At 37.6% G+C, this 20379-nt stretch overlaps 5 protein-coding genes across 8 annotated transcripts in view; all 5 read right to left on the bottom strand.

The window, feature by feature from the left end:
- Positions 1-43: 43 nt before the first annotated feature.
- On the bottom strand, positions 44-5006 carry LOC119033915. The gene is made up of 8 exons (XM_037124512.1): positions 3816-5006; positions 3236-3553; positions 2765-3064; positions 2565-2631; positions 2228-2325; positions 2061-2092; positions 1747-1806; positions 44-1615 (listed from the first exon to the last, which is right to left on the bottom strand). Exons 1-7 carry the CDS (start codon positions 3859-3861, stop codon positions 1753-1755), a joined length of 915 nt encoding a protein of 304 aa, XP_036980407.1. The 5' UTR covers positions 3862-5006; the 3' UTR covers positions 44-1615; positions 1747-1752.
- A 131-nt stretch (positions 5007-5137) lies between these two features.
- Positions 5138-8057, bottom strand: LOC119033914 (polymeric immunoglobulin receptor-like). The gene is made up of 8 exons (XM_037124511.1): positions 7879-8057; positions 7310-7630; positions 6843-7142; positions 6675-6711; positions 6478-6575; positions 6290-6324; positions 5822-5878; positions 5138-5641 (listed from the first exon to the last, which is right to left on the bottom strand). Exons 1-8 carry the CDS (start codon positions 7922-7924, stop codon positions 5579-5581), a joined length of 957 nt encoding a protein of 318 aa, XP_036980406.1. The 5' UTR covers positions 7925-8057; the 3' UTR covers positions 5138-5578.
- A 1725-nt stretch (positions 8058-9782) lies between these two features.
- Positions 9783-14388, bottom strand: LOC119033913 (polymeric immunoglobulin receptor-like). Its single transcript, XM_037124509.1, has 9 exons — positions 14319-14388; positions 13705-14025; positions 13261-13560; positions 13009-13111; positions 12745-12842; positions 12616-12647; positions 12131-12187; positions 11429-11503; positions 9783-11258 (listed from the first exon to the last, which is right to left on the bottom strand). Exons 1-9 carry the CDS (start codon positions 14362-14364, stop codon positions 11214-11216), a joined length of 1077 nt encoding a protein of 358 aa, XP_036980404.1. The 5' UTR covers positions 14365-14388; the 3' UTR covers positions 9783-11213.
- LOC119033910 (polymeric immunoglobulin receptor-like) lies at positions 13281-19625 on the bottom strand. 4 transcript variants are annotated; one of them, XM_037124505.1, is made up of 12 exons: positions 19528-19625; positions 19118-19153; positions 18663-18789; positions 18075-18395; positions 17652-17951; positions 17399-17501; positions 17073-17170; positions 16930-16961; positions 16471-16545; positions 16263-16316; positions 16071-16145; positions 15491-15922 (listed from the first exon to the last, which is right to left on the bottom strand). In XM_037124505.1, the coding sequence occupies exons 3-12, from the start codon at positions 18706-18708 to the stop codon at positions 15878-15880; spliced, it is 1149 nt and encodes a 382-aa protein (XP_036980400.1). In that variant the 5' UTR covers positions 18709-18789; positions 19118-19153; positions 19528-19625; the 3' UTR covers positions 15491-15877. The 4 variants fall into 4 exon arrangements, with proteins under 4 accessions (XP_036980402.1, XP_036980400.1, XP_036980399.1 ...); XM_037124504.1 differs by having other exon boundaries at positions 18663-18901; positions 19118-19597; XM_037124507.1 differs by lacking the exons at positions 15491-15922; positions 16263-16316 and adding an exon at positions 13281-13413 and having other exon boundaries at positions 18663-19596.
- LOC119033912 overlaps positions 19592-20379 on the bottom strand; it is a 9673-nt gene continuing 8885 nt past the window's right edge. The window contains exon 8 of the mRNA XM_037124508.1: positions 19592-19741. Within this exon, the coding sequence (XP_036980403.1) occupies positions 19616-19741 (126 nt within the window). The 3' untranslated portion in view covers positions 19592-19615. The remainder of the gene's footprint in view (positions 19742-20379) is intronic.

The raw sequence follows: 20379 nt of genomic DNA, 5'->3' as shown, positions 1-20379 counted from the left end.
TTTAATCGTTTTCATGTGCATTTAAACAATATGCCTTGTTTATTGCATCCGTTTATTAACCCCTTTAAATAAGTCGATTGGACACGATTTCTGGCACCACCACAGCACTAAGCTAAAAAAAACTGGTCTCTTTTGAAGAACAACATATTGTGCTTAATTGTTCTTCACAAAAATTGAGTTAACTTATTCATCATAATAAACAGAAGCTGTTTCTTAAAGTTAATGTTTACGTTTTCAAAGTAGCTTGTAGATCGCTGCTTTCAGATGTGCTGTTGTTGCTGTCACAGATTTAAAGGAGCTTCCCCAACAATATACTACATGTTGTAATGTAATGCAATAGATGCAAAGTAAGTAAAAAAAAATGTATTCAACATTTTCAAGTACAAACAGGAGTTATCATTCCTCGACAGTCCTCAAAGTAATTCCATGCAGAAAACTTTAACAAAATAAAAGTAAACAGACATAACAAAAAACCCCTATGAGAAAAATCCAGATTAAATAAACTTTAACTTTAAATCACTACATGAATTAGGTAATTCAGTAGCTCCGGCACTTTTTTCAGCTGATTTAACTTCAAAGTCAATTTTGAACGCCACAAAATGTTTAGAAAAGTATAGATATTTGGATATAAGGTTTTCTGAAGTATACTGACTTAGCAGTCCAGCTTTTGCAAATTGAAATCTCTCAACAAAAGTGATAAAATATAGTTTAATCAACATCACCACCTCCCTTCTGTAACGGCACAATACACTGATAAGTTACATGTTCCTCTTTAAGTTCTAGATATTTGATGCTTCACAGGGCTAGCTAGTTATAAAGGGTATTATACTCCATAATACACTGTGTGTTGCTCTGTTATCTTTGTTCACTTACTTTTAACATCACAACTTGTTATCAGAACATTTAATATGAATGTGCACAAACTTTAAAAGGAATGAAAAGGGCACATACAATAAAAGTATTAGTAAAAGTATGACTATGCAATTCAATACATTGTACAAATGTCCTTCTGGACATCTTTTCAGGCTAATTACTTTTCCTGTTTTATCTCTTTACATTTTGAGTTTGCATCCTTAAAATAAAATTAGCATTATAATAGTCACCCAACATACATCATGCAGACAAGCTTAAAAATATGCCAAAGTCAGCATGTTAAGAACTGAAAAAGAGGAAGACAGTTGTTGCTGGGATAAAATATTTCAACCCGTTACAGAACAAATGAAAGATGGAAATGAGGAAGTAAGAGCTATGAGAAAAAGCTATGCAAAGAAAAAGTGAGGCAAGTTTGAAACAAAAACTAAAAAAACAACTTAAAGCAAATTAAGTGACTTAATTAATATGTCAAACTTTTCATTTGGTGAGACCAACAACAGACTGGGTTTTGGTTGCCACCCATTAAATCCTGAACACAGAAATCATGAAACACAGTTGGTGAGCCTAGTTCCAAAATTAAATTCTAAATGGTTGAATGCTTTTTACATGTTTTAAAGAAATACATTTGTGACCTTTTTAATGTGTTTAGAAGAAAATGGCTGAATTTGCTTTACACAGACTTTAATAGATACCCTCCACCACAGAACTTCATATTACTTCCACTTCACTCTTCTCATGGGACCTATGGGTAAAGAAGGAGAGATGGATGTGAAAGTTTTCTTTTTTGATCAATTTCAAATTTGTTTAATTCAGTTACTGGTGATGATTGTAAGACGAACAAAGCATTTAAATGTACTGGAGTATATAACATACTATGCTTTAAAGGTTGAGGGTCACAGCACCGTCTGATGTGTATCTTACTTCCTCTTGTTCCTGAGAAGGAGACAAACAAATCTCATTTACAGAAAGACCACACAAGTGTATTAGATTACATCAACATGACCATCTTTCTAAGACTATAGTACTGCTTCATGTTCAAAGACATGATTGGTTGAGGTCCAGTTGTGGTTACTGTACCTTCTTATCAATGATGAAAAAAGGTTCTGTACACATAGTATACATAGTAAACATAGTAAAAAGCCTTCTTGGTGAAAACATTTATTTGGAAATAAATCTGCATGTTTTACCGTTGTTGTGGCTGAAGATTCTTTTGTCTGGTCTAAAAGAGACACAATAAAATTACTCACTGAGAGTGATCAATGACAGTGATTCACAATAGTCCTTGTGTCAAAATAAATATTCCAAAATAAGCAGATATTTTTCACATAAAGTCTTAACTTTACCATATACTTACTATGTTTTTTGACCATAAACAAGATGAACGAGGTCACCATTACAAACAAGACCAACAGGCTCAGACGGATGGTAAAACTTGTTAAGAAACTGGATGAACTGCAAATTTTAAGCACACAAGGGAAATCAATCTATTAAATAAGTAAATAGATAAATAAATAAATAAATAAATAAATACATACATACATACATACATACATACATACATACATACATTCATATATGCATACATTAATTTAACTGAAGCTCACTTATATCAGTTAAACACTTACAAAGATGGACCACAAAATGGCTGCGGTTCTCTGCATACTGTATGGTAAAATAAAGGCTACACCAACCTTGGCTGTTCATGTTGAGCTGTAGGAACTTTACTTGCAGGAGTTGGTGACAAGGTCAGTGCTTGGTCTGCAAAACAGAGGTGAGATTCACAAATTGAACTTGTTGTTGTACTCATGAATCTCCATATCTTATCTATATTAGATCAAGATTATAATTTACAATTTTATTTTCAAAAGATATAATTGCTGATATTACTCACCACTTGTAGTTTTCTCATAAACAGTTAAGTGCACTGGCATCTGTAAGTCTCCCTGGACACAAAAATACCAGCCGCTGCTCTCTGTCCTCAGTCCACTCATAGTCACAGTATAAACATTGTGGACTTTCCTATCGATGGTCACTGCTGTTCCATCTATTAATCCAGATGGCTCTGTCACACAGGTGCCGCCCAGCCTGCACCACTTTATTACTCCAGGATAAAGATGGTGACAGTTGATTGTTATTTTACCTCCAATTAATCCTGTGATCTCCTGATGATCCACAGAGAGACTGGGTGTACCTGAAGGGGGAGACAAATCAAATTGTGGACACCTTTTTCAAAAGTGTTACAGCATTAACAACTGATGGACTCATACTCATAATTCTGCAATGCAACAATGAGATACTCTATAGTGTTTCTCCACAAACAAACACAATTTCACAAAAGATTTCAAATGTGCAGAGATCTTACCTCCGGTGACTGACAGGTTGAAGGACTTTCCTATATCTAGCCCATTGATAATCTCCACAGCACACCAGTAAACACAGTCCTCTTCCTTCAGGTCTTTTATGGTCACAGTGAAGATTCTTTGGAGTTTGTCATCAGAGATTGAAAACTTACTTGAACTTGGTGTGTTTGTTTTAACTGCATATGAGCAGGAGGTCCAATAATATCCTTTACATAAGTATTTTGTATAGTTTATGTATTTGGACTGATATAGACATGGGATAGAGATTGAGCCTCCAGCCCTCACTGACACTTTACTGACTGTAGTTATGCTGTGAATTCCTGCAACATGAACAAATACATCATTTTAATGAATATATTCACACACACAAAAAAAATCCACCTTTATACGACCTGACTATTGTAAATGTTATTTAACTAATGTTTTATAATGTTTTACATTTCAGGCCACTATATACTTTTTAAGATGTTAAATAAAAGCTGAGGATGTTACTACATACTTGTCCTCATGAACACCAATTTTAGACCATTAGAAGCGTCAAAACTGCACAAGTAAAAATAGTAACATGACCTTGCAACTGACCTTTGAGTATGATGAAGATGAGGAGGAAGCTGAGGCTAACAGCCATGTCAGAGAGAGAGCAGGGTAAGACTCAACTGCATGAACAAATGCACTGACAGAATGATAAGTTCCCCAGGTTTTTTTTTTTACACCTCCTCATTAAAGAATAGAGAGGTGGTGTAAAACCTAAAAAAACAAGAAGCAGAAGTAAGTTACTGCAAATCCAAATGATAAATGATGACAGCACATTGCAACACTTCTTTTTTTGCAACAGGAAAAAAAGAAACAAAAAAATTTTTACTGTGTACCGTGCTGGAAATTTCAGCATAGGCCAGCACCGAAACACAACATATGGACATTGTATTGCAAGACCAGCATATGTTTTGGTGCAGGTCTATGCTGTTCGTCCAACAGGGTAGATGATTACGCTGCTGTGTTTGCTTTGAGCTGTTGTAAAACAGAACAAGGCTAACAGTTAAGGAAAAAGATTAAAGATCAATTATACTAAGCATCTATATCCATTCAGGCAGCTCTGATGGTGCTCACTGTGCACACTGGTGCTTTGAGCTAAATGCTAACTTTAGCATGCTAAACTTGTCCACTGTGTCCAAACTAACATGCTGTCATACACATATGTTTACATATGTACATATGTTTGCCATGTTCGTCCTCCTACTTTGTGTAAACAGACTGTCATTTTTCTAATTAGCACAAAGGACAAGCTAAATCTGAGTCTAGTGGTCATAAACACAAAATGTTGACCTGATTGTAGTGGCAACTTGTTAAAAACCTTTTATGTGACTGCAGGATGTAAATAGAATAGGATAGAATTTCTTTTATTGTAAGCTGAGTGCATCTCAGTCAGTGCAATACAATAAAACATAACATAAAAACATACCAGAATGTTACAATAATAGTCACCAATGTGTGTGTGTGTGTGTGTGTGTGTGTGTGTGTGTGAATCTAGGGTTTTAGCAAGAATCTGGAGTTCTATTAAAAATAAATATACATCTAAATAAATTAAGTAAATATTAAGGATTGTACCAATAGTGTGCAAAATGGGTGGTGGTGTTGAATGTATTTTTAGTGCTTTTTGGTGTTTAGTGTGCAGATCGCCGCTGGAAAAAAAACTGTCTCTGTATCTGTTGGTGCATGTTTTGATGGATCTTAAACATCTGCCAGAGGGCAATGGTTCAAAAAGGTGGTGGCCGGGGTGTGTGGAGTCGCTGGTGATCGTTTTGGTTCTGCTGAGGTAGCGGGACTTCCGGCTGAGCGGTAAAGGGCTCTCACTTGTGTAGTCCAACAACTCCCCTTGATTGAATATCCAATGACGAGGCTCGGAGTGACAAAACAACTGCAGTTTATTCCACGGACATCACAAACAACAAAATCACCACAAAAAAAAACACTGATATGATGACTTTCTTACAACCCAAAAAATATAGCGTACAATCTACGGTCAAAACAATCGTTGCGCTGCATCCTGCCCTGTTGAAGACCAGTTTGCACACTGCACTGAAACATTTAAAAGGAGTCAACTCCAACTGCACAATAGCAGGACAGGCTAGTGGCGCGTGAGCCTTAATATGGCAAAACACACATCAATCAAAGGTACTATCCAATAAAACACATGTGAAAGCACATCTTAAATTCAAATGACCCATTATCTTAATTATGATATTAAATGTACTGAATTTACAACATGGCTCTATATGTTATAATTCAGTGGCAGGCAGACAGACTTAGCTTGATCTTAAAGTTAACCCTGTATACAGTTTGTAGTTCTACTGTGTAACGACAGAGCTGTACACCACGTCCACATCACTCTTCATCGCAGCATCTGACCTCTGAGTGGACAAGAAGAGACAGAAGAGAAACAGAGATCAGCAAAGCACTTATCTGTTTATGTTCATTTTGTTGTTGCTTTTTGCTTTAATCAATTACATATGTGTGTGGTGAGATACAGTATTCACTTCTGTTTGAGTGTGTTTTTAGTGTCGTTAACTGTACCACAAGTTACGGATTACCTTGCTGGAAGATTGTCTCACGTACTTAACATCACTGTATGTAACTTCCTCTTCAGCCTAATGAAAAGGCAAACTGTTATTTATAGGAAATGAAGGCAGCGTTAAGCCATTTTATCAGACATGATCCAATTTGATGATATAACATGACAGTCAGTAAATACTTCTTATTCTAAGGCGAACACAAGGTCAGTGGAATGACCAGAGTTCCTAAAACCTTATTAGATACCATTTTATGGTTATTTTCAAAATAATACACTTAATGCTCTTCTTCTCCTCCATATTGTTCTTCTTTTTGTTCTTTAATTTTGTAGCTCTGGCTGGAATTCCCTATTTTTCCATTGACCAGACTGCAGGATTATGATATAACCTGTATGAGCTTGATTTCCATTGGTATCACTGTAAGCTGAGCTTGTGGTCACAATACCACGTTTCCGTCTTTTTGCTGGGAAATGAATCAACATGTCTTACCGCCGTTGTGGCTGATGATTCTCCTTTGGTCGTCTCTAAAAGTGAAACAGAGACTTTTACTGACTGTCATTGCTCAATAACATACATGCACACTAGTCACATTTAAAGTATAGATATTGATGAATAATAAACAGTTACATAAATAAAAAGGTATGAATTGGATTCATCAATTATTAGGGTAGACTTACTGTGTCTTTTTAGCATAAACCAGACAAAAAAGGTCACCATTAGAGCAAGGATCAACAAACTCAAAGGGATGATGACGCTCTTCAGGTCAACTTGATCACTGCAGCGTAAATTTAAAACACACAGTACAAATGAATTAAGATAAACAGAGTGATTTCAACAACAACAGTGTAGCTTTATGTGCATTCTAACTTTGTACCTCTGCTCTTCACTGTCAACTGTGGTCGGCGCTTGGTCTGCAAAACAGAGGTGAGATACACAAATTGAACTTGTGGCTGTAATAATGAATCATAATCTCATCTATATTGGATCATGAGTATAACTCACAATTTTATATTCAGATTATATAATTACTGATATTACTCACCAGTTGGAGGTTTCTCACTAACAGTTAAATGCACTGGCATCTGTAAGTCTCCCTGGACACACCAATACCAGCCGCTGCTCTCTGTCCTCAGTCCACTCATAGTCACAGTAAAAACATTGTGGACTTTCCTATCAATGGTCACTTCTGTTCCATATATTGATCCAGATGGCTCTGTCACACAGGAGCCGCCCAGCCTGCACCACTTCACTACTCCAGGATAAAGATGGTGACAGTTGATGGTTATGTTATGTCCAATTAATCCTGTAATATCCTGATGATCCACAGAGAGACTGGGTGTACCTGAAGGGGGACACACATCAAATTGTGGACATCTTTTTCCAAAGTGCTTAAGCATACTTTCCCAAATTTGACATGTATTAACATAACTTTTGACTGACAAAAATTCTACAGCAAATAATAAGACAAACAGGATTTCACAAAAGATTGGAAATGTGCAGAGATCTTACCTCCGGTGACTGACAGGTGGAAATACTTTCCATCATCTCCCCCATTGTTAATCTCCACAGCACACCAGTAATAACCAGTGTCCTGTTCGTTCAGATTTTTCATGGTCACAGTGAAGATTCTTTGGATTTTGTCATCAGAGATTGAAAACTTTCCTGAACTCGGTTTGTTTGTTTTAACTGCATATGAGCAGGAGGTCCAATGATATCCTTTACATAAGTATTTTACATTGTTTATGTATTGTGACTCATAGAAACATGGGGTAGAGATTGAACCTCCAGCCTTCACTGACACTTTACTGACTGTAGTTATGCTGTGAATTCCTGCAACAAGAACAAATGCAATACCTCAGTGGACGTATTCACCATAATATTTTCCTTCATATGACTATGGCTATTGTAAATGCTCATATCAGTTGTTGTTTCACATACTGGCTCATTATAGTCTTAACAATCTATCTATTACAAACTACAGGACAAAACTTGACCAACCAGCAGTTATCATTATTTTCATCTTGTGAAAATTAGAAGCATAAAACATACGCAATTATAAAGTGGTCCCTGTGACTCACCTGTGAGTCCAGTGAGGAGGAGAAGAAAGCTGAGATGAACAGCCATGTCAGAGAGCGAGCAGAGAAAACCACATGACGCCGTTGCACAGCAAGACTGATCGTGTACTTCCTAAATGTCCTAATTACAGCACTTTAAATTTCTCTTCCTCCAACTGTCAGGAAGTTGTCTGACAGTGGCTATTAAGATGATGTGTATATATATCATGCAGCTACAGTGTACTGTCAGAGAGCTGTAAGGTCAGTTGAAAAAAAATGAAATGCTTTTGATCTCACTGCATGGTTCCCTCGCTGACGTTTACGTCCCCTTCACCTTGTGTTGAGGCAGAAAACCAAATGGACTCTGACACCTGGCTGTATGCAGTTTCACTACGATGTGTTCAGAATAGAATAACCATGTGTGCTAAAATATCAACATGTACGTATACCTTTGCTGACAGAAGTGACCAAATCTCGCTGTCTGAAAACAACTTCTGAGGTGTTCAATTTTGCACCAAGCTGTTCACATGAGATTATAAAATGATCACGTTCCTGAATTTAACCATTAACCACTTAAAGGGTATTTTACTCCACCATACGCTGTCTTTTTATTCAGTTATATTAAACAACACATTACAACTTATTCTCTTAAGATTTAATATAAATGTGCGCAAACTTTAAAATGGGCACAAACAATAAAAGTATGGTTATTTAATCCAATACATCGCACAAATGTCCTGATACATTTTCCTGAAGTCACAAATGAGTGCACAATTTCATGGTAATCCATCTAGAATGTGTTCACATATTTGACCTGATGCATCTGAAGTGAAAAGGGGATACAAGAAAAGGGGATCACCAAAGTCATTAAGATTCTTTTTCTGGGAACCATGGAACCAAATTCCATGGCAATTACATTCCAGTTGTCAAGATAATTTACCATGATAGCGCCGCAAAATCCAAATTGTTAAAGTTAAACACAGAGCTGTTGTAGAAATACTTTGATTTACCATTTTACCTTCACCAGCTGCAACTGTTTCAACATGAATGAGTCATGGCTTTAGAACCACTGGTTCCTCACCACATGGAGCTGGTGGGCTTTTTCTTTTTCTTTTTTTTTTTTTTACCCAGCCGCTCAGACATACTGTTTGTGGCTTATGACATATTAGCTGCTAACTGTATTTCCGTAACTAGTTTTATTTCCCTATAACTTTATTAAATTATAGTTCAGTTTAGTAGTGTTACTGATTACCACGGTCATTGAGATACATGCACTGGGGAGCTCTATTGTTATTAGTGGTCAACATGAAGTGCACAGCAGTGTAGTTAATAGTTTACTGCATCTATTCCATTGGCTAGTAGAGGGCCGTACTGAATTGCAATGGATAAATCTACTGTCTCAGAGTTATTAGGGTTGTTTCTACTTCAGACACATCTGTTTATGCTGTATATTGTCCTGTTGTTTCTCAATTATGTTTATTCTAATTTCACACAGAAACTCTGACTTAACTGACAGTTGTGTATAAGTCACGTAGTTGTGGAGCTGAAATAAACACATTGGAACTGTGACACCTGTCAACTGCAGTGGGTTACTATTTAAGCCATTCCAGTATATAAATAGAGGGGAAACTGCACCTCCCATACCATTTAGACCTGTAAAATGATTAGCAGACTAATATGACTGGATACATATGAGATACAGGATGCCATATGGGATATACCCAAAATGGTTCAATAGTGATTGAATCTCCAGATGTAATTGATATGTAAATCCCTGCAACAAGAAGACAAAAAGAGAAGGGATGCACTCACAGACAGTAGTGTTCCTTCAAAAGACCTGCATGTTGTAGCCATTCATATTAACTGTTGCATATCACATTATAAGTGTCTCCACAAATTCTGAATTAAACACAGGTAGGTCATGACAAATAATTGTTATAACATGCAGTCATTTTACTAAGTGGTGTTGCTACTTGACAAAAGAAACATGAACATGATGCAATTGTATCTGTAACTAAGGCAGTGGTATTACATAAGCTAGCTGATGGAGTCAATAGTGCATGGGGCCACAGGGTTACAAGGGTACAGGGTTATATTTTGGTATGTTATTATAAGTAGGCCTTGCATACAGTAAGTAGCCCATCTGTTTATAATCTGATGAGTGGATATTCTTCACAATATGAGATAACCTACCCACTGGAACACTTGGTCATGGTTAAGAAATGAATTGAATGACAAGATGTCAACACAGTGATTGAGTAAAAAGCACTTCCTTAGTTTGGTCTTTTTTGTCGCCCCTTATTCAAACTGCTCTTAGCAGCCATTCGCAAATGGATACAGTCTGTACAGTCTGTTGTGCAAAAAGAGAGCTATTTTGATTAAGAGATTTTATACACAAGTGTAGAGAAACTGGGGATGACAGGAAGTGGACACCAACATAAAAGGGATGTTGGGAAATCTGAAGAATGTTTTACTTGATGCAATTTAGGAAGCAGTTCTCTTGGAAGTTCCATGGTGATTTGCAAAAACATTAAAGGGGGCTGAACAGTGCTGTTTGATCACTTCAAGTGAGTTTTCACCATCCTAAGCCTTGTCGGCCAAAGTTGCAGCACTGGCAGCAACGTCTGTGAGACAAATCAATCAGTATTTGAATAAACTACACAAAAACGAAAGTAATGTTTTCACTAGATATATTCAAAATGTTTCAGTAGATTTAATGTTTTCATCTCGGGTGTGGAGCTTTGAGTTTATCATACAGACATGCCATTTTAACTTCAACCAACTTAAATAATGTTGAAAATGGCTGTAAAAGATGGAGGAGAAAGCCCTCAAAAAGATATACAAAAAAGCATTACTTACAATGACGCCATTATAGCCGTAATTTATGTAAGGACATTTTACATCGGACTCCATTTTTACACATTTATGCCACGTCTCTGGCACCTGATAGATCCAGAAAACTGTATGAGCCTTCACTAAGCAGCTGATATCTGGCACTACAGAATCATCCATTTGTGAAGCAGCTTTGTCTGACAATAAAAATGTCATGAAGAGAGGACAAGACTGATCGATGAAGATTTATATGAATATATAACACACACACACACACACATACACTTATGATTGTGAAACACATGCAAACTTAATGTGACCTTTAACACCAGGAAAGCAAACAGGGCAAAGCTTCTTTCAAATGCAAAAGAGGAACTGGTGGAGAGAAGGTGTAAAACTGAAGAGGAGAGAAGTTACTGCACAACTGACTTATGGCATCAGATAACAAATTACAACACTATCATTTAAAATACTCATCCTTGTAGACTAAAATATAGACAGAAATACAGAGGAAGGCTGTGCTGGTGCTAAGCCAATGTGCTGTATGTAACATTGTCATCATTTGATTCAACCTGCAGGAAAAAAGATATATAAAAAAAGTTATTAAAAGAAAGATAAAAATAAAATGCTATGTTTCCAAAAAAGTGACAAAATTAAAAGTCAACATCTGCAAATAATAATTAAAAACCCTACTGAACAACATGTGACAATCAGTGTGAGACTCAGTTTTGTTGATATTTACCTTTAGGGCACGTTTTGGTTTCTTGAAAACCACAGAGCTGTACATCACATCCACATTGCTCTGAGTATTTGATGTCTGCATGAGGAAGGAAAGACAGTTATGAATGAGATGACCAGTCTCTGTTTTTGATTGATTTCACTTTTCCGACCAAAGGGAATGTTTCTGTCAACTCCACAAACATTGAGGGCCAATGTTCACCAGGGATAACCTACGCCCAAGGCTATAATCCATGCTGCATTCTATTAGCCCTACATATTAAATATCTGATTGAACACAAAGCAAATATGAACATTCCTGAATGCAGCGTGACTACACTGTTTACTTTAGACCCGAGCCGGACAAACTCAGGGCTTACCCATGCTGCGGAGCAGGGCCTGCAAGCTCTGGGCTAAATTCGGGGAAGGTACAAGGATTGCTCCAGCGTGTATGATTCCTTAGCCTGGGGCCAAAGAGATTGTAATGGTGCACTTCATTTTGACTGACTGATTGAATGAGACATGTGTTGATAAGCAGAGCAACTGTCTTGCTGTTTTTTTTCTTAATAACAAAGATCCTTAATAACAAAGTTGAACATTAAGATGTGATTCATCTTCGAAAAAGACCAATCAAGACCCACCATGCAGCCTTCAGAGAGAGAAGATTCTCTGCAACTTTTACACATTTTACATTCATTTTGTCGATATCTCTGCAGTTATGGATTACCTGGCCTGAAGTTTTTCTCATTTCCCCAATATTACAGTAAGTGACGTCCACTTCAGCCTGTGTGGAAGGAGCAAACCAAATGTCAGAGACTGAAAAAGGAGCCATTCATTGTCGCACCATTTATATTCTGCTTTCACACAATTTCAACTCAATTTCACTTCCCATGTAAGAATATTAACTTGTGTCACTGCCATGATTGTTTAATAGTCAATTGCATATTGCTTTTGAGAGGGAAACTGTGAAAAGGGAAATCCCCATTATTGAAACAATTTGCAATTGCTTTTGCAATCTTTGAATTTTCTATCGGATTACTGTAATCTCTATTTTGTTTTATAGACATAAATATCTATCTCTAAGCGAAGCATCTATCTTCTACATCAGAATATGTTCCCTGATCATTTTGAGTAGTATACAAATGGCCTGTATGCTGTCCATCCTGACAGCTTTCTTCCAGAAAAGTTGGGGAAAAAACAATTGTATCTTACCGTTGTGGTTGACGCTGCAGCTTTGGCCTGCTCTAAAAGTGAAACAGTAAAAACTCCAGTTACTCTAAATGCACACTAGCTTATAATAGAAAAAAATATTTAACATGAAATTAATTTAACAAGACTTACTGTGCTTTTTCAACTTTAACCAGATGAACATGGTGACCATTGCGATGACGATCAACAAGCTCAAAAGGATGATGAAGCTCTTTACATAAATTGAATCACTGCAGCATCAATAGATATGTAAAACACCACAAGCAATGTAAATGAGATAAACAGGATGCCCTTGTTCAAATATTACTACATTGTAATTCGAGTTCAACACCAGACCACCTTACAGAACTCAGTTCATATATTAACAAAATGGCCACAGTTCTCTTCATGCCTTACCTTAGCTGTTCACTCTGAACTGTGGTAGTTTCTTCGTCTACAGAACCAGTGGGGGGATTCTCAGGCTCAGTGGTGGTTAAGAGTGTTGTTGCTGCAACAGTGACTTTAATCCAAAACAAGACAATGATGAGCAAGATCACAAATACTTATTCCTATTATCTCTTCTATGTTAAATAACACTGGCAACAAAAGACTGCACCTGACTAATATGCATAAACTGATATTTCATACTTTTTTAATTGTAGTACTTACTAGTGGTCGGTTTCTCTGTAACAGTTAAATGCACCGGCATCTGGAAACCTCCTTTGTCACACCAATACCAGCCGCTGCTCTCTGTCCTCAGTCCACTCATAGTCACAGTAAAAACACTGGGAACTCTCCTATCAATGGTCACTTCTGTTCCATCTATTGATCCAGATGGTTCTGTCACACAGGAGCTGCCCAGCCTGCACCACTTTATTACTCCACGTTTAGAATAATGACACTTGATGGTTATTTCTTCTCCAATAAATCCTTGAATCTCCTGATGATCCACATTGAGAGCGGGTGTATCTTCAGGGGAAAATGATTGAGCAGATGTGGGTAGCCTAATAATCAGTCTCCAGAACAAACAATGAACCCTCCTCAGTGTATTTCATCCAAATTGTTTAAATTTAAAAAGTAGTAGTTGAATAAAGATGTCTAAAGGTTTCTTACCTCCAGTGACTGACAGGTAAAAATGCTTTCTTTCATCTACCAGTTTTTTAATATCCACAGCACACCAGTAATCACCACGGTCCTGTTCCTTCAGATCTTTTATGGTCACAGTGACGATTCTTTGGATTTTGTCATCAGAGATTGAAAACCTTCCTGAACTTTGTTTGTCTGTTTTAATTGCAGATGAGCAGGAGATCCAATCATACCCTTTACATAAGTATTTCAAATTGTTTCTGTATCGTGGCTCATAGAGACATGGGATAGAGATTGAGCCTCCAGCCTTCACTGACACTTTACTGACTGTAGTTATGCTGTGAATTCCTGCAACAAACAGACATGAACAGACAAAACATTTACTGCAGACAAACATTTACTGCTATATAGCGATATAGCAAACAATATTCTTCTTTTATGCTACCTGCCCACTGACAATGATGTTCAGTGCTCCATAGTAGACAGACCTTTCTATGCTTTCACTCATCACACTCACTTGACTGACATCCAGATAACACCAGAATGTATATGTATGTGTAATCACTCCTTGTTCATCTGACATGAGCAGCTCAAACATGATATTAAACATTTGTCCACATAAAACAACCCCTGTGACTGACCTGTGAGTCCCGTGAGGATGACAAGGATTCTGAGACGAACGGCCATGTTGCAGAGAAAGTGAGAAATGAACATGCAACGCCAATGCATTGTCTAATCATATACTTCCTGATTTCTTGAACAAGCAACAGCAGCTGTTAAAAATCTATCTTCCTCCTCCTTTTGAGGCAGTTCATTTGGGTCAATGGGAGAGCCTACAGGAGAAGTCTGTCTCTGAAATATCTCAAGCGAAATTCTCAGTCGCGGCTGCTCCGACCAACAGGCAGGTGGAGCTCCAAGCCCTCTGGTGAACTGTTCTGAGTGAAATTAAATGGCGATGGCTGTGACTTTTTGAGCTGACTGGAATATACATATGAGAGGGCACTTTGATGGTTTAAACACATGTAATGAGCATTGCCATGGCTGTCATAAACAAACCAAGCAGGGTTAGGGAATCAAGCTCTTCACTCCCACATGTGCATTTCTCCTTATTAACACTGAATTTCACTGGACATAACTTTGACTTTTTTTGCATCTCTCGCCCATTTTCTGTTCAAACTGTATTACCTGTGATAAAGACATAAAACGCCCCTCTAAATATTTATATTTGAATGTCACTGCCACCTTGCAAATTGTTTGTTTTGCCACTGAGAAGCTGGGGTTGATATTCCAAGAGTCTGACAACATTACGGAAACAATTCCTAAGGAGATGGACCTTTTTGTTCATAAGATCCTTTTGTAACCTGAAACATGAGTCTCGCTCAAGGAGAAGTATTTTGAGGGGCATTTAATGACTTCATCACAGGTAGAGGAGAGTGAAGAGAAAACGAGGCAGAGATTCATCAAAGGTCCTGAGTGAGACTCGCTGGTGTTGGTGTTCACAGATGTTTTTCACAGCAAGTCTATTCAAACCCTATTTTACAACTATAGTTAAAAGATGTGGGATGTAAAGGAGCAGCCTATCTCTCAGCGCGGTTTGTTTCATCTGTTGCCAATGTTTTTTATTTCAGCTGACTGTAGATCCAGAAAACTGTACGAGCCTTCACTAAGCAGCTGATATCTGCGCTATCCGGCTCTACAGAAACATCTGTTTGTGAAGCAGCTTTGTCTGACAACAAAAATGTCATGGAGAGGACGAGACTGACCGGTGAAGATTTATGTGAATTTAGAATACACACATATTTTTTAAAGTATATATTTTTGGCCTTTATGGCTTTATTGATAGAACAGCTTGAAGACATTACAGAGAATAGGATGAGAGAGAACGGTAGTTACACGCAGCAAATAAAAGGCCGGGACTCAAACCCAGGTCTGCTGCAGCGAGGACAAATCCTCCGTAAACCTACACATATACTTATAAATTCAAAACACATACAAGCTTAATGTGACCTTTAACACCAGACAGGTAAACAGGACAAAGCTTTCTTTAAATGCAAAACAGGAACCAGTAGAGAGAAGTTACTTCACAACTGAATAATGACATCAGATAACACAATCCAACACTATCAATTAAGGAACGCATCTAAGTAGACTAACATAGACAGAAAAAACAGAGGAAATGTGGCTGAAGGCTGTGCTGGTGCTAAACCAATGTGCCGGATGTAACACTGTCATCATTTGCTTCGACCTGCAGGGGAAAAAGATGTAAAAAAAAAAAAAAAAATGTAAAAAGATAAACGAAAATATAATGTTATGTTTTGGGAAGAAAAAAAAAAACACTTACTGAACTACAACATGTGATAATCAGTGTGCGACTGGGTTTTGTTTATATTTACCTTTAGGACAGATTTTGGCTTCTTCAAAGCCACAGAGCTGTACATCACTTCCACATCGCTCTGAGTGTATGAAGTCTGCACGAGGAAGGAGAGAGAGAGAGAGAGAGAGAGAGAGAGAGAGAGTTATGAATGAAATGACCACTCTCTGTTCTTGAATGATTTCAAGTTATTTTAGATGAAAAGGTGTTTTACACTGCATATGGTCAGCCTGGGCTGAGAGTTGACCCTGTGCGATCTGGAGAAACCCTGAGGCAATATGATTTTGTGAATTTGGGGCAAAAAAGTGCTGAAATTGAAAATCAACATCTAAACCATTTTTTGATCTACAACAAAATAGTGAAGCACAGAAGTACTAAAGAACGTGACAATCAGTGAGAGACTCTGTTTTCTTGATATTTACCTTCTGCAAACCTTTTGGCTTGTTGAAAACCACAGAGCTGTACACCACATCCACATTGCTCTCTGTGCACGAAGCCTGCATGACAATTATGAATGACATTATCACTTCCAGATTTTGGTTAAACTCAAATAATTTTACAACCAAAGGTCCCTTCATACAGTATAGCCCTGGGCTAGAGGTTGAGATTTTGGGTGATTGGGATAAAGTCTTGGAAAGTTTGAAGATTGTGAGCACTTTCTTAGCCACAATGACTGGAACACTTTGCAATTCTACACCCAAGCTGGAAATGTTCTCTCTGATGACTGTTATCTCTATATCATCTTAAAGAAATAACTGTCTATCTCTAAGGGAAGAATCTGTCTTCTACATCATTTTGAGTGGTAAACAAATGGCCTGTATGCTGTCCATCCTGACGGCTTTCTTTGAGAAAAGTTTGGGGAAAAAGTAACTGCATCTTACCGTTGTGGCTGACGCTGCAGCTCTGGCCTGCTCTAAAAGTGAAACAGTAAAAACTCCTGTTAAATGCACACTAGTCTGTATTAGAAATAAATATTTAGAAATGACAAAACTATTACTCAAGAAATTAATTTAACAAGACTTACTGTGCTTTTTCAACATAAACCAGATGAACATGGTTACAAATGCGATGAAGATCAACAAGCTCAAAAGAATGATGAGGGTCCTTGGGGAAACTGAAGCACTGCAGCATAAATGCAAAAGTAAAAACACACCATGCAAGGTAATTAAGATACACATGATGGCCTAGTTCAAACATGACTACATTATAATCCAAATTCTATTCATCATCCTTATTACTAAATACAACCCTAAACCATCCAGTTCTTATATCAACAATATGTATAGATATTACTTTACAACTTTTGTTTAATTTGACCACAAAATGGCCGCAGTTCTCTTCATGCCTTACCTTTGCTCTTCACTCTGAGCTGTGGTAGTTTCTTCGTCTACAGAACCAGTGGGGGGATTCTCAGGCTCAGTGGTGGTTAAGAGTGTTGTTGCTGCAACAGTGGCTTTAATCCAAAACAAGACAATGATGAGTAAGATGACAAATACTTATTCCTATTGTCTCTTCGATGTTAAATCACATCATTTACCAAAAGACTGCACCTGACTAATACACATGAACTGATATTTTATACTTTTTTAATTGTATTACTTACTAGTGGTCGGTTTCTCTGTGACAGTTAAATGCACCGGCATCTGGAAACCTCCTTTGTCACACCAATACCAGCCGCTGTTCTCTGTCCTCAGTCCACTCATAGTTACAGTAAAAACATTGGGAATTCTCTTATCAATGATCACTTCTGTTCCATCTATTGATCCAGATGGTTCTGTCACACAGTTTCTGCCCAGCCTGCACCACTTTATTACTCCATGTTTAGAATAATGACACTTGATGGTTATTTCTTCTCCAATAAGTCCTTGAATCTCCTGATGATCCACATTGAGAGCGGGTGTATCTTCAGGGGAAAATGATTGAGCAGATGTGGGTAGCCTAATAATCAGTCTCCAGAACAAACAATGAACCCAAATTGTTGAAATTAAACAAAGGATTTGATTAAAGATGTCTTAAAGATTCTTACCTCTGGTGACTGACAGGTGGAAATACTGTCTGTCATCTCCCCCATTGTTAATCTCCACAGCACACCAGTAATAACCAGTGTCCTGTTCCTTCAGATTTTTCATGGTCACAGTGACGATTCTTTGGGTTTTGTCATCAGAGATTGAAAACCTTCCTGAACTTTGTGTGTTTGTTTTAACTACATATGAGCAGGAGGTCCAAGAACTCCCTTTACATAAGTATTTCACGTTGTTTCTGTATCGTGGCTCATACAGACATGGGATAGAGATTGAGCCTCCAGCCTTCACTGACACTTCACTGACTGTAGTTACGCTGTGAATTCCTGCAACAAACAAAGATCCATTATTTACTGCAGATATAGCAAACAATATTCTTCTTTTATGTTACCTGCCCAGTGACAATGATGTTAACTGCTTTATAGTAGACAGACTTTTCTATGCTTTCACTCATCACACTCACCTGACTGACACTTAAATAATAGCAGAATATATTTATGTATATTTAAATACTCATGCCTTGTTCATCTGACATGAGCGGCTTAAACATGGTATTACACATTTGTACACATACAACGACCCCTGTGACTGACCTGTGAGTGCCGTGAGGATGACAAGAATTCTGAGATGAACGGCCATGTTGCAGAGAGTTGCAGGTGTAGAGTTTGACAGACGAACATGCAACACCAATGCATCGTCTAGTGATATACTTCCTGATTTCTTGAACAAGCAATAGCAACTGTTAACAATTTCTCTTCCTCCTCCTTTTGAGGCAGTTCATGTTGTTTCATTGCAGAGCACGCAGTTATGAAGCTACATTTTGCACTGTTGACTGAACAATTGTACATAGTAAGTAAAGCTATATGAAACCTGAGTTACAAAGCACTTTACATTATTGAAATAAAATCACAAAACTTCTCAACTTTACTTTTGTTAATCAATAGGTATTACAGTTTCAGCTTTTATTTGAATAATTTTCATCTATTTAATGCAACTAGTGCAGGTTCAGTGCAGATTATACCACATACAAAAAGTGAAGGAAACTCACCACGGCTGCCTACACTCCTAACAATATGGCACCTTGCTTAGAGAAATAATGAAAAAAATGGTCAGAAAACAACATGTCATCAAATAAACAAGGTAACAAAATAACAAAGTAAGGTAAGGAAACCCAGTTGGTTTTAACAAATTCAGCCCTACAGATAACAAAGGAAAATTGACCTGATCAAAGCAAAACAAACCACTCTAACAAACTTCATGAATTAAAGCGTCAGGCAAAATAAATCAAAACCACCATTACAGGCAAAAACATTTGCAGAATAAAAACTAAATGGTCAGGGCAAATGGAACATAAAAATGTGGGCAAAACAGCAGTGTTACAGTGCAAGTGAACCACTCATGCAACAGAACCATGAACACAGAAAGCACTCTGGTAAGGGGCAAACAGGGATTCCTCACTTGGATACCGGCTGGGACACCAAACACTGCCAGCCACAGCAGAGGCAGAACAATGGCACACCGGTGGCTTTTAGCCCGGCCCTGAGCACTACACCTTGCTCTGCACCAGAGGAGTATACCCCAGCACTATCAAATCACAAAAAAATCTGTCTTCCTCCTCCTTTTGAGGCAGTTCATCTGGGTCAATGGGAAAGCCTACAGGAGAAGTCTGGCTCTGAAATATCACAAGAGAGAAGAAAAAAAAAAAGAATCTTCAAATATAAATAGTTTGAAGTGCTTTTAATGTCTTCATCGCAGGTAGTAGAGAGTCAGAAAAAAAGAGAGATTCAACAAAGGCCCTGAGTGTGACTCATTGGTGTTGGTGTTCACAGATGGTTTTCACAGCAAGTCTATTCAAACCCTGTTCTACAACAATTGTTAAATGATGTGCAATGGAAAGCAGCTTCTTATCTCTGTACGAGCCGGGCAATACAGAAACATCCGTTTGTGAAGCAGCTTTGTCTGACAATAAAAATGTCATGAAGAGAGGACAAGCCTGACCGATGAAGATTTATATGAGTGTAGAACACACACATACATGTATGAATGCAAAACACAGGCAAACTTAATGTGACCTTTAATAGTAATAAATGCTACAACAGTAACAAAATCAACTAGTTGTCAATATCGTCAAAAACCCGACAAGCAAACAGGGCAAATCTTCTTTCAAATGCAAAAAAGGAACCAGTAGAGAGAAGGTGTACAACCAAAGAAGAGAGAAGTTACTGCACAACTGAATTATGACATCAGATATCACAATCCAACATCATCATTTAAAAAACAAAACAAAAAAAACAACAACATTGAAGTAGA

The sequence above is a fragment of the Acanthopagrus latus genome, chromosome 15 (assembly GCF_904848185.1).
Source record: "Acanthopagrus latus isolate v.2019 chromosome 15, fAcaLat1.1, whole genome shotgun sequence".
NCBI lineage: Eukaryota > Metazoa > Chordata > Actinopteri > Spariformes > Sparidae > Acanthopagrus > Acanthopagrus latus.
The sequence above is the reverse complement of the archived record's forward strand: the minus strand, read 5'-3'. Positions and strand labels throughout refer to the sequence as shown.